The sequence below is a fragment of the Lathyrus oleraceus genome, chromosome 2, assembly GCF_024323335.1.
Source record: "Lathyrus oleraceus cultivar Zhongwan6 chromosome 2, CAAS_Psat_ZW6_1.0, whole genome shotgun sequence".
NCBI lineage: Eukaryota > Viridiplantae > Streptophyta > Magnoliopsida > Fabales > Fabaceae > Lathyrus > Lathyrus oleraceus.
In genome coordinates this window covers 459,254,045-459,268,797 of record NC_066580.1, presented here as the reverse complement: position 1 = coordinate 459,268,797, position 14,753 = coordinate 459,254,045, and the positions used below count along the sequence as shown (strand labels likewise).

Genomic DNA, 14,753 nt, shown 5'->3' with positions numbered 1-14,753 from the left:
AATATATATATATATATATATATATATATATATATATATATATATATATATATATATATATATATATATTTGTGAAAGTGATACTTAAATTATTATGTAACTTATATATTATTGATATTGTAATATTTTCATATATTCATCTAATCAAATAGCTTTATTTCAATATTTATTAAAATAACTCAAAAATTAACTTAATAGAGTGAAATTATGATGTGATTTAATTGAGTGCATCTTAAAAAAAAAACTTTTTTTAATATATAATAGAAATTATTTTTTTCAACTCCTGCTTCCATTTAGAAAAAAAAAATTTAAGCATCTCTATAATTATTATGAGAAAGTTCCGAAGTATAGCTTACCAAATTTTTTTTTAATAAACAAAATTATTTTTAATTAAAAAATCTATTCTTATTATTATTATTATAAAAAACTTACTGATTTTGTAAGTACTATATTTGAGTTAATAGCCATAATCACAATTAATAGGTATAGCAGATAACTGTGGTCCTGAAAAAAGTAATTTTATTGAGTTTGTGTAAGGACATAATTGTCCTCAAAAGAATTGTACTATTCCTTTTGACCCCGGTGGGTCCCAATCTTCCTTGTGTTAGACCGCGGCACCACACCGTTAAACACGCCAAATTTATTTTCTTGAGCAATTTACTATATCACTTTCAAATTATTTATTTTATATTTTATTTATCTGTTTTTCAATCTGTGGTCAATTGAAACAGAGTTTGGTTGAATGTGATAAATAAATAAAAAAGAAAAAGAAAATGAATAAATAGAATATTAGTACAAAGTTTTACTTAGTCTGAGAAGAAACAAGAAACCCAGCATAGGGGAAAACGCATTCTTCTTCTTCTTCTTCTTTTTCTTCTTAGTCTATAGATTATGCCATTTGGGGTTTTTCTCTGAGACATTGATTCTACCTCCAAAGCTGAAACCTTTTTCTCTTTTGACTCTCACCCAAAACCCTTATTTCTTCTTCCATGCTGTTCTTGTTCTCTTTCTAGAACACCAATGGTAGGAGACATGTGTTTCCTCTACAAGGTAGTATATACTTTCTACTTCCTATTTACCTTTTTCCTATGTCTCACAATGTCCTTCTCTTTTTACCTTTTATAGCAACTATTTTGTTCAATGGTGTAGCTAAGATGCTTTCTCTCTCTCAATAAAGTAATTTGGAAAATTTCATTTTGTTGTCTTCATACATGTTTTTATCATCTAATTATAGTGCTTTTGACTCTAACTGAACTGATTTTGACATTAGTATGAGCTCATTTTGCATGTTTTGATCTGATTTTGTTATCTCAATTTGAGGGCTCTTTATGTTTGGTACCAAATGTATGCATTGCATGTGTTCTGTTTGACATAAGTCCTGCTATTTTTGTTGCATGTCTTGTTGGAATAATGCTCCTAAAAGTTTTCATTTTACTTTGGATTACTAATGTATCAACAAAGTCAGATTAATATGTACTATTGGGTTGAGAGTTTGTTTACCTTATTAGCTTCAAAAACACCAATTTGATTATTTTCTATGTTTTTCTTGGATATGAGGGATGGTTATGGTAAGACTCCATGAGTTAACCTAACTGGTTTAGTTTTTAGGAATGAAAGTTGTCACATTGTTTACATGGTAGTGACTTTTTCGTGGCATGTGGATGGCAGGATATTCTTGTTATAAAGCCTCCCAAGAAATCCCCAATGTTGTTAAGGATGGCGGTTTTTATGTTTTCAATGGTCAGCGTTGTTTCAATCTTCTATGTATGTATAAAGCAGATAGGTACTGAAGCGAGGACTATGTTTACGGACTTCAAAGTCATTGGTAACCTTACTCAGAGTAGAGTGAAGCAAATGAATCCTAACATACTACATTATCCCGAACCATTATCCTTTAGCAGGTAATTGGAAGAATTTGTTGTTAATCATTATCGGCTGGATTTCATTAGGCACGTATTGATTGTCGTATTCTTTTTCAGGAATGAGTGTGCTCCTAATCCTGTCATGTTTTTTGCAATATTGTCGAATCAGAGATCGGGCAGTGGGTGGTTTGAGACCCTTTTGAATAGCCACATTAATGTGAGCTCGAACGGCGAGATATTTTCTATTAGAGAGAGAAGGAGAAATGCTTCTTCCATTTTGAAGACTTTGGATAGAGTATACAATTTGGACTGGCTCAATAGTGCTTCCAAGAATGAATGCTCTGCAGCAGTTGGACTCAAGTGGATGCTCAATCAGGTATATGCACTTCTTGTCATGTTTTCAATGCATCTACACTTTTATTAATATTAATGCTAGTCCGTCCGATTGGAAATTTTGTGGCCTTTTTTGCCATTCTTAATTATCTGTCATGGGATTGTGTGAGGTTTGTGCTGTAATATATGTGCATTAGTTTCTGTAGTTTTGCGTACACACAGGCCTAAAAGCTGAAAGAATGCCTAGATTTTTCACAATACTATTCAAAATTCATTCAATGGTCACCTTAATCTTAGATGAAAATGTAAATTATAGAACATTTTTTATTCTGCCACCTCGTCGTCTGACTGAACTTCTAAACCATGTATATCAAATTTGTTGTAGCTGTTGACAAGAAGAGAATACACAGTTTTTATTATTCCTGATAGCAAGCAAAAGCAAAGTTTACCTCTGCATTAATCTACATTTTATTTCAATTGCTGACTTCCAGTTGTAAAAATTGGTTAGAATAGAACTACATAGCATCACATGAATAAAACACGAGTTTTGAAACCTGCAGTGCAAGTATCATGTCACTGATTTTTTTTCTGTTGAAACAAGATATGGGGTCAGAGCTTTATCCTAATGTGTATTTTGATTAACTTTGTTAAAGCGTAAGGTGGTCTCCTGTTGGGATAAACAACTTAATTTAGAGTTTATAGAATAAATTATTATCATATAAGTGCTTATGTATAAGTTATTTCTATATAAAAAGATAAAGATGAAGTCAAACTCTTACATAAGCTATTCTAGAGAGTTTATGGAAATGAGCTGAAAACAATTTATGGACATGTCATAAGCTGTTTCCTGAAGCTTTCCCAAATAGTGTCATTACTCACAAGTCCTTATGCCAATATATAAACTCAAATAAGTCAATCTAAATCGAGCTTAATAGATCTACTTGTAAGGGGAATGGGGATCACAATGTCTTGTTCCGAAGAAAAAAATTTCCTTTCTGACATCCAATGTTAGATTGATGTCACACACTTTACAAACTTTACTTTTCAAATATTGACATTTATGTCCATGATTGATAAGTGAATCTTACTAATGAATCTCACTAATTTATCACTTGTGTCCATCTCTCTCTCATAAATTGATATTAAATAGAGAATATATAAATGGAGCAAAGTCAAACTCGATTTATATCTATGTATGGGACATGTTGAAGGAGTCTCATGCATACCTTTGAGTTACGACCTTTCGCTTATGTTTTCAAGATGCGAAAATGTAACTCATAAATTACATCTGCTAGTTTTAAATGTAGAAGCTTTGATCTACTGTCAGGTGTTTCATATGACACTGTCTCTTCTTTTTGGTTCCCTAAGTTTTAGGTTTTCCCATCCCTGTCTTTATGGTTTCTCATGAGAATTGTATGATGTCGAGAAATCGTATCAAGGATATTTGGTAGTGGAGTTCTAGTATTTTTACACTTGCATTTCTTGTGGCTATCATTTAGAATTGGTGGAATTCGGCATCTGGCACATACCTCACATCAACATGCTCTTTCTTCTTTCTATTTCACTCTATTTTCTTCCTTCAAGTTTACGCTGAGTCGCTGACGTTTCATTTGACACATTATAACATATCTGTTGGTTTGTGCAGGGATTAATGGAGCACCACAAGGAAATAGAAGAGTACTTCAAGCGTAGAAGCGTTTCTATCATATTTCTTTTCAGGAGAAACTTACTACGCAGAATGGTATCTATGCTAGCCAATTCCTATGACAGTCACGCCAAGCTATTGAATGGAACACATAAATCTCATGTACACTCTGCAGAAGAGGTCTCTCCCTACACTTTTCCTTCCTATATTATTCTTAATTTTTGTGAAATGAAGTTAACATAAATTGATCATTTAGGCTGATATTCTTTCAAAGTACAAGCCTATCATAAATTCTACATCATTGGTGGACGACTTGAAGGACATGGAGATGAAATCTGCAACCGCATTACAATACTACAATAGCTCTCGGCATATGATCCTTTACTACGAGGATCTTATGAGAAATCACACTGTAAGGACCTCACCATATTTCTTCTATCCCGCTTTGACTTAAACTCAATTCTTGTGGTTTATGCCATGAAACCAAACAAACTGCATGGGAAGAAATTTCATTTTATCAACAGATATTGTAACCAAGCATCCTAGGCTTGTTGCACATTTTTTAGACTATGAGATTCACTATGTTGTTTGTTGCAGAAGCTAAACGATGTGCAAGAGTTTTTAGGATTGCCACAAATGGAGTTAACGAGCCGTCAAGTTAAGATACATAAAGGACCATTATCAGATCATATTCAGAACTGGGACGATGTTAACAACGCGTTGACAGGAACTGAATATGAGAGTTTCCTTGAAGCTGACTATTAGGTCACGGTCTCTTCTAACCATAGTTAAAGTTGTACATTCCAACTTCACTTCCTATGCAGCATGATGTTTTAGCTTGAGGGCATGTTAGATGTTCAACCCGTCAATATCCTACACCAACACGACACCGATACCTCACTTCATGAAAAGCCTGGAGAGTTTGGGTTTGATTCTGGAACACGATTGCGGTGTTTCTGAAGCCTTTTCTTGTCACCACATCCTAATTGATGAAATGAATACCTATGATTATTATAATAATGGCTTTTCTTCTGAGTTAACATGGATATATGCCACTGCCACCTAATTAGTTTATGTAAGGTAGAGCTCAAATCATTTTTTGTGTGATTAGTTTAGATTGAAAAATATTAGGTCTCACTGAAGTTTATTCTAACCTAGTTAAATTTTTCCAACAGTTATTGTTGGATGAATTTATACAAATCTCACTAAAAAACCAGTGATTATAAATGTATTAGAAAAGATATGCTGCGAAAAAGAGTTCTTATGTTTATACTGGTAGTGATGTTCTCTATTTCTATATTTTTAATTTGAAAAGTAATTAGTTCTTTTACTAATGTATATATTTCTTTTATGTATAAAAACACATATCTTAAAGTCGTGACATAGCCAAGTCTGTAAGAACATTTATACGGTTCGGAAATAACATAGAAATTAAGAAACACTAGACTGTTAAAGTCGTGACATAGCTATTTTTGTTTTATAGATTTGCAATTTTTCATATTTTTTTGGTTAAAATAAATATTTATTTCTTATGGTCCTTTTAAGATAATTTGTTATAAATGAGTGGTAGAAGTTTAAAATATAGTTGCCATTAAGCTACAATTTTTACTTACTTGATACTTAATTTAGAAGGGATGAATAAAATATAGATTGAATCTCTTAAAAAATTAGAGAATTTAAATTAATATTGAGATTTTTTTATTTATTTGATCTCTTATAAAATTAAATTGGACCATATTAATTCTTAAATCATTTTATTCATAAAAAACATCTATGTAACCTGAGTATTTTTTTTATTTTATTTTATTTTTTTAATATCATTTATGTTGAGGTGGCTTTGTGTATTTTAATTTTATATTATTTTAAAATTTACATAATATTTATGTTATTGTTCAATTATTTTAATTTTAAAAATGATCAAAATTTAAAAGATATTTTAAATTTTGCCACATTTCAAACTCGAACCACTATCATCAAAGTTGCATACTAAATATATATTTAAAGAACTAACTTATTTTTTGAGATATTATTAATAAATTAATATTAAAATGTGTTTAGATTTAATTTTTAAACTTTTACACACAAGAGTGATTTTTTAATATTATTCAAATGTAAAAAAAATTCATTCAAATATATTTTAGTAAATCAATTTAATATAATATTATTTAAACATGTAAATTTTATACATACAAGTATAATATGTTAATAAATATACATATCAGTTTTATTAAATGTTTTTGAATAATATCTAAATGTGATTTAAGTGCTGTAAATTTTATTTAAATATTAATTTTCAATAATATTGAATATTTAAATATGTTTGGATGATATTAAAAAATATATATTTAATTTAAATTACAAATAATTTAAATATTTTGAGTTCTAACATATTTTAATAGTAGTTAAATATATTTGAACGTGTTTAGAATGTATTTAAATAAATATGTGTTTATAGATAAATATATAATTTCTTAATACCGTTGCGAAATTAGAAATGATTGAGATTGCGAAAGTTATATTGGAACGAAGTTTTATACGCGATTCGATGCATCTTAAATTGGAGACAATATTATTAAAATTATTTATTTTTTAATAAATATTTGGTTTTAAATACATTTATGATTAAAAATTTAGATTAATTTGAATTAGAAAAATATGAACTATTTATAATTTGTGATTTAAATGTGTTTGAATAATATCTATCTGTAATTTTAGTGGACGTGAATTTTATTTGAAGATTTATATTCAAACTGTTTTAAATATTGTTAGTAATTTAAAAATAATAAAATAATATATTAATAAATATTTAATTTGTGCAAACTTTAAGTAAAATCATATTGGCTCTACTGGCATAACATTGCCTTTCCTAACTAAGAGACTCTGGTCAGAATAACGAATAATACAGTTTAAAAGTAAATAAAATAAATTGATTTAAAAAGGAGATTAATTATTATGCACAGTCAGTGTAAAATATTTTATATTATCAATACACCGCAATCATCCTGTCGTATTATTTTTTAAATATTTAAAATATAAATCAAACTTTCAAATAAATCAGTGATTGTGATTAACTGATACTATTTAAAATAAAAGTCTTTTCAATTAATTGACCGTGTTTAAAATAAAAGTTAAACTTTTCAATTATATTCTTAAAAAAAAATATTAATTGAAAGATTAATATGATCCGGTTTAATTTTATAAAGAATTAAATAGAGATCTTTTATGAATAATTTGAGTTATGAATTTTTGTGAAGGACCAAGAATCTTATTCAAAAATAATTAATACATACTTTTACATGTAAGGGTGAAGCTCATTCTAAAATTATATCTAACTTTTCTAAATTCATATAAAGTCTTGTATTTGTTGTTGATGAAAATTTCAATCATATATAACTATTTTGAAAGAAAAATGATAATAATTTTATTAAATATCTAAAAGATTATTGATAGCTGAATGAATCTCTTCATAAGCAACATAGTAGTAACCTATTTCATTTGAGATGAACCAATTTTTTTTTTTTTATATTTTAAATGCATTGGAAACTCCAATAAACAAATTCTTAAATTCTCAAAAGCATGACCGGTTAAAGATAAGGAAGTATTTGTTTATTACTAATTTATTAGTAATAAAACTATCCACTTAATATGATTAAAACATTTCTATATATCATAATTATTACAATTTCACACCAAAAATATCAAAAACTTAACTCAAATGGAGAGATTAATTTAAATTTATGATAAAGTAAATGTAAATAAATGTACATAAATAGATCGATATTAAATGTTTGAAAATATTCTTATACTTCCTCCTTTCTTTTTAAGTGTTATTTTTTTAACTTTTAAACATATCAAGAAAATTAATCATTATTGTTACTTTTCAAACAATAATTTTTCTTTTACCTATAATACTCTTAATTATTTATTATATTCATTTTACTTTTTCTTTAGAGAAATAATTACCTAGGGGTAATTTTGACAAAAGTGCAATTATTATTATCTTGAACTTTGCAAGAAATAATTAAAAAGAAATAATTTTTTTTAAGAAAGTGACACTTATAAAGGAATTGAGGGAGTACTAAGAAAGAAAGGCGAATGAAGAAATATTTTTATCCTAAGGGAGTTGGTTTTATTTTGGAATGCGACAGATCCTAATATGTAATATGACCAAATTTTAGAGAGTCGTACATAATTTTTTTTATAAACATACAAAAGAAACATATAACTACTCTTATTCTTATTTTGATGGAAGTTTAACTAAGAATCATAAATCTCACAAAATCATTTGTATTTATAACAAATATGATATTTTGGATCGAACTCTAGTTTTGACATGGATAACTTCATGTTTCGACAGAAGTTGTATATGTTGTAGTTGAAGTCTGTTCAAGCATGCATGAGTCGAAGATGTACATGTTGTAGGCAAAGTCTGTTCAAACATGCAGAAGTCAAACATCTGCATGTTGTAGTTGAAGCACGTTGTTCTATAAGTTAGCTTGTTGCTTAAGTTAATTTATTACTTAAATTCTCTTAACGTTTAAGTTAACTTGTAGTCTATAAATAAGTTGTTCTCTTAAGTTGTTGAGAGAGGGTTAAATGTTGGTTGTTATTATTCACTTGTAATCTTTTTTGCCCTAATTGAAAAAATGAATAGAAAAACGGTTTTAATCGATTCTTGTTCTTTTTCTTCCCTTTTTTCTCTCTTTGTAAACCTAACAAAGTTTCTTGTTTTTGTTCAAGAAACTCAATCTTTCTAATAGTTGTTATTTGTTCATGATACGGCGATTATCGCAACAAACTGGCGCGGTGAGCATGGATAAAATGTCGTCAATGAAGTATGAGATTGAGAAATTCACCGGTGTTAATGATTTCGGTTTGTGGCGCTTAAAGATGCAAGCCCTATTAGCTCAACAAGATTTGTTAGAAGCACTGAAAGGATCAAATAATATGGATGTTGCCCTAATAAAGAAAGAGAAGACGACGATGATCGAAAAAATCCACAATACCATTATATTGAGCCTTGGTGATAAGGTTCTCCAGCAGGTCTCAACTGGGAAGATGACATCAGGTGTGTGGAGCAAACTCGAAGGATTGTTCATGACTAAATCCCCGGTAAACCATATGTACCTGAAGTAGGCTTTGTATTCATTTAAGATGAGTGAAGATAGAGTCTTGATGGAGCAGTTGGATACGTTCAACAAAATGATTCTTGATCTGGAAAATATCGAGGTTAGTATCGATGATGAAGATCAACATTGTTACTGTTATGTTCTTTACCTAAGTCTCATGCTCATTTTAAATAAACTATCTTGTATGGAAGAGATTCTCTGACCTTTGAATAAGTTCGATCAACCTTGTAATCTAAGTATTTGAACGAACGAAAGGAGCACAAGCCATCGTCTATTGGTGAATGTTTGTCAGTTAAAGGGAAATTCTTGAAGAAAGATGACAAGTTTGAGAAGAAGAAGAAGAAGGGTAAAGGTCAGCAGAAGTCTTATGGTAGTGAAGCTCTTGGAATTAGGTGTTGCCACTGTAAGAAGGAGGGTCACACAAGAAAGGTGTGTCCCGAACGCCTAAAAGATCATGGTGCTAAGGATAACGAGAATGCAACCATTTTTCGATATGATTTTGAATCGTTTGATGTCCTCGTAGTTTAGAGCAGTAATTCTTGCAAGGAATGGATCATGGATTCAAATTGTACTTGACACATGACTCCAAACAAAGATGTGTTTGAGGAATTATGTGATCAAGATGGTGGACCAGTGTTGCTGGAAAACAATAAAGTTTGTAAAATTGCAGGTATTTGATATGTGAGATTCAAGCTCCATGATGAGTCAATAAAATCGATTGGTGTCAGATATGTACATGACTTTAAGAGAAATTTGATTTCTCTTGATGAATTTGACAAGAAAGGATATGCGTTTAAAAGAGAGTAAGGTATCCTAAAAATTGTCCCATCTGCTCCTTTGTTGCATTTACTCCAACGTTGCAGGTCCATCATTCACAATTTCAAGAACATCTTGAAATCTAAAGATCATCTTCATTTGTGCACACCATTGGTCATAGTTTTAAAGTTTATATATTAAAATATTTACAAGGAATTGATTTGAAGTTGACTTTGAGTTTGTCATCGATCTTAATCAAGGATAAATGATTGTATTGAACCAGACTCTAATACCAATTTCGTTGAAGCAATTTGATATGAATGATATAAGAATCGAGGAAGAAGCAATGGGTTTCTTATGCACTTAGCTACTGCAGTTTTACAATTAAGGATGATCAAAGCAAGAGAATAAATTTGACATCAAAAGTGGAATTATTTTCATTGATTGATCTAGGTAATTATATTCAAGAAAGACTCTAACAAACTTAAGTCATACACATAACTTGCATAACTAGTTTCTCAACACACTCTAACTACCCCACATAAATAACTACTACTTGACATTTAAAAACCAACTAGGTACAAACTTTTAGACCAAAGTTACAATTTTAACATAGAATTAGTTATAAACTTTCCGATTAAAATTACAACCCGACACATAGTTATTTATAAACTTTAAAACCAAAATTAAAACTCATCACAATGTTATTTACAAACTTTCAAAACAAAATTACACCAGAATCCTTAGATAATCAAATACTTCTATATTATACCCATCTTAGATAATCAAATACTTCTATATTATACCCATCTTAGATAATCATCGTCTTATGTAATTCTTTTTTGTCTCTATACTTCACTAATTTGTATTTTTCACAAAATCAAAATTAATTATTCCATCCAATCTCTCAGTCAAATCTCACAACATTTGAAAATTTTGACATTGTAACTTATATGCAAATTGTAAGTTATGCAAGGTCCACGCTTCAAGAAAATAGACCCGAGTAAAAAATGATTACTTAAGATTTTTTCAAATAATACATTGTTGCAATATAAAAAAAAACATATACGTGAATGATGTTTGAACATTTAATTCGGAATAATATTTATATTTTTTTGAGTTTTTTTTCTATAAACAACACACCTTACAAGTGTGTATATATAAATGTTCAAGTCTTCATTTTTCTAATCAATATGAGATTTTCCCACATTTTATTTCTCAAAATTTTCAACTCACACTTATTATTCTCAACAAATAATAAGACAATATTGTAACCGTGGAGCATATTAAAAATTTAATTTTCCTTATATCATGCCAAAGTTCGGATACCAATTGTTGAATTGTAATAGTGAATGATTAGTTAGCTTCAAATCATAATCTTAAATATATAAGAAAAATGACTCATAAATTATATCTAAATTTTTTGGATGAAAATGTATTTGTAGTTCTTGATCATTACCTCGTTTGTTACTACTATTTGTGCTCTCTGAAACTTTCCAACATGTGATATATGTTAAGCCACGATTTAAACACGCAACGCAATATCAATCTTCTTTTTTTGGTGAAGAATTTTTCTTAAAAGCCCTTCTATTTCACGGACCAAAACTTGCCGCAAATCAGAAAGACATGGATCCTATACTACCTGGCCACTGTGTAAGCTAGATTCCTTATAGATTGGATAAAATATTATTTCAATTTTGAATAGTTTAATTTATCGCCTAAAATCTCAACAACTAGTATTAAAAAACCGCTATGTCCAAAACCAAAGGACAAAAGGAATCAACAATTTACAGAGAGAGAGAGTCAAAGCTCCTAGCATGTGCATTGGTGCATAGTGCATTACAGTTTTAACACAGTTGCTGTTCTTACACAATGCAACTTGCATCACACAATACCAATCTTCTCTATTGTATTTAAAACATATCTCTCTATACATGTCTTTTTCATTGACAGATAACAAATGAATTTTATTTAAGGATAAGAGTAGAAAAATAAGTAAAGGCAACACAAAAGAACTTTAGAACCAAATCTAGTATATGTACTAAACTTTTTTGGTCATTGATCTTTATGTATAGTTCTTTTCTTCTCTTGAAATGTACTATTAACCACAAGGGCAATACAATTACTTGTAGTAAAGGCTAACATAAAGAATGGTGCATATTTATTATTCTATAGACACATACCTGGCCATTCTATAGTGTTACCACAAACAATGGTTTGTAAGTATTCATTTTTGGTGAAATTGTCTACTCATAAATCCATTGCATGTTAACTCTACCATCAAAAAAGAAAAACACTTTAATTTCCACTAGAAAGTATGGTGAAGTTTTGGCTCTTTTTTTTACTCTTTAACTTTGGTTAAAAGTTTAAGATTCTAAAAAGTTGCATGAGCCATGAGTTCTTTCATTTCACTAACTCCAAAGAGGGTTTTTTTTTTAGTATTTTTTTTTCATAAAATATTTATTTCTAGTTCAAGTAGAGAATATGGTGATGGAATCTTCCTTGATGCTTGGCTATCTCTTCATTTGTTCTTTTCATTTATATTATTTTTTGATGTTCCCTCATTGTTTGGAGCACATGGTTATGCTTTTCATGTTCTTTAAATACCAATGAGCTATAGTGACCATTCATATATTTTCCCTTCATTTCATCAAGCGCCGTTTTTTAAACCCTAATTAAACTCTTTGCAGCTTCATCTTCTTTTGCATTCCTTCTTGAGTAGTATTTTCTTTTCTCACTCTCATTTGAAACTTTGAGTTAACTATGACACATTTCACTCATTGTTTGATCTTTTTCCTCTTGCTGGTTTCGAGTGATCTACTTCCCATTATAGAAGGAAGGAGTTTGAGAGAGAGCATTGGTTCATTTGAATCATCATCCATTGAGAGAGTGACAACAAGAAGTTTTGTTTTGAGCTCAAGGAAGTTGCGGAATAGTCGGAGAAATCTAGAGGAAAATGTTGAAGCTTTTCGACCTACAACTCCGGGACATAGCCCCGGTGTTGGCCATTCTGTGAAGAATTAATCTAAGAGTGCATTGTTAGTATTTTCTATTGAGGAATACTACATGATTTTATCTTATTTCTGTTTCATTTGAAGACTAGTGATTAGATGTATTATGGGCACAAGAATGCGTACTAATTCTAAGTTTAGGTTCTCGTCAGTGTATGCATGCATGTATTATATTTAGTGCAGTTTGTACCTTGGACTATAATAAATATAAGCATGTATGATTCTTCTACATAAGAACTAAATCTTGTCTTTCATATGAATTTAATAGGAATGATCGATGTTTTACAATGGGACAAATTAAGATTTGTATACCACGATTGGTGGCCACAAGAGGTGTTTATATTTAGTTTTTGTTTTGCAAAATCATGTTTTGAATTATGATATATCCATTATATATATATATATATATATATATATATATATATATATATATATATATATATATATATATATATATATATATATATATATATATATATATATATATATATATATATATATATATTAATGATCAAATACCATCGAGGTGCTAAATTTAATAAATTGGCACATTCGATAACTATTTATGGCATATTCGTATAACAAAATTCACCATTGAATTGAAAGTTATTATAACATAAATTATGTCTATAAAATTTAACATAATCATTTGATATTTCAACGAGAGGTTTGAAAACTAACATCTTACAAAACTTCAACAAAACTATTAATTTTGATTATTCTCTTTAATATATTAAATAATTTTTTATTGATGTTAAATTTTATAAATATGATTTATATAATAATAGTTTTCAATCTAACAATAAATTTTATCATATCGAATATATCATATTAATTAATTTGACACTTATTTCAAGAGTAAGTTTTTTTAACTTATTCTAAATTATAGCATTTGGATTGAATTTAATCTAATGGTTAAATTAGTTTTTTTTACACAATTAACTATTAAATTAAATTAAATTCAAAGACTATTATGATTTGGAGTAAATTAAAAAAACTTACTCGTAAAATAAATTATTTCCATATATATATATATATATATATATATATATATATATATATATATATATATATATATATATATATATATATATATATATATATATATATATATATATAATTTTTATAAAAATTTCATTATAATATTTCAACTAGTATTTGTCATCCCCTTAATATTTCAATACAAAAATCTAAAGATCATCATGTTTTAAAAGTCACTTAATATTATCATCGGTGATTTCCAGCGTATAAAAAAAAGATTAATTACTATGCACTGTCAGTGTACAAAAATTTATACTGTGGATTTATCACCATCATCCATTTGCATTATTTTATAAGTGTTTAAAATAAAAGTCAAACTTATTTCAATATCCAACGTCTATGATTAACTGATGGTATAAAATTCATTTACACTATCAGTGTATTTCAATTAAATCCTAAAAAAAATCATTGAAGATGTCCTCGATCGAATTATAAAATATTTTCATTTAACATACTATTTATATAAATGTGGTTAAACTATAAAGCCCACAATTTCAATTTAATTTTAATTTAGAAATAATATATTTTTAGAGTAATATGATGAGGTTTTATTTAAAAAAAATTAAAACATGAAGTTTATTACCATATTTAAACGTGGGCTTTATAGTTGGGAGAAAGTTCAAATAGTGGGCCTATACACAATGTTCTTGTAGTGTTTAGAATATGATCATTTTATTTAACACGTTCTCAAATTTGACTACTACCCCCTTACTATTCTCTAAAACTCAATGTTGCTAATCACATTTTAAATAACTAAATTTTCTTGTGAATTATAGTCAATTCTCTCATCTAGCAGTTTGAGTCAATTTTGAAAAAAAAAATTTAATTTAAAATTAAAGTTATTTGTAATTCAGTTTCATTTTAAATGATTAGTTAAAAAAATTAGATCTAATTCAATTTTAAATAGTTTAATTTGGATTGATTTTTTTAATATCTAAATCACAATTCATAATTTATTTTAGATATAATTAATCAG

At 28.3% G+C, this 14,753-nt stretch overlaps 1 protein-coding gene across 1 annotated transcript; it reads left to right on the top strand.

The window, feature by feature from the left end:
* The first annotated feature begins 782 nt into the window (after nt 1-782).
* On the top strand, nt 783-5,135 carry LOC127120368 (uncharacterized). The gene is made up of 6 exons (XM_051050778.1): nt 783-1,050; nt 1,669-1,901; nt 1,980-2,238; nt 3,841-4,020; nt 4,097-4,252; nt 4,438-5,135. The coding sequence occupies exons 1-6, from the start codon at nt 1,021-1,023 to the stop codon at nt 4,603-4,605; spliced, it is 1,026 nt and encodes a 341-aa protein (XP_050906735.1). The 5' UTR covers nt 783-1,020; the 3' UTR covers nt 4,606-5,135.
* Nucleotides 5,136-14,753: the final 9,618 nt, after the last annotated feature.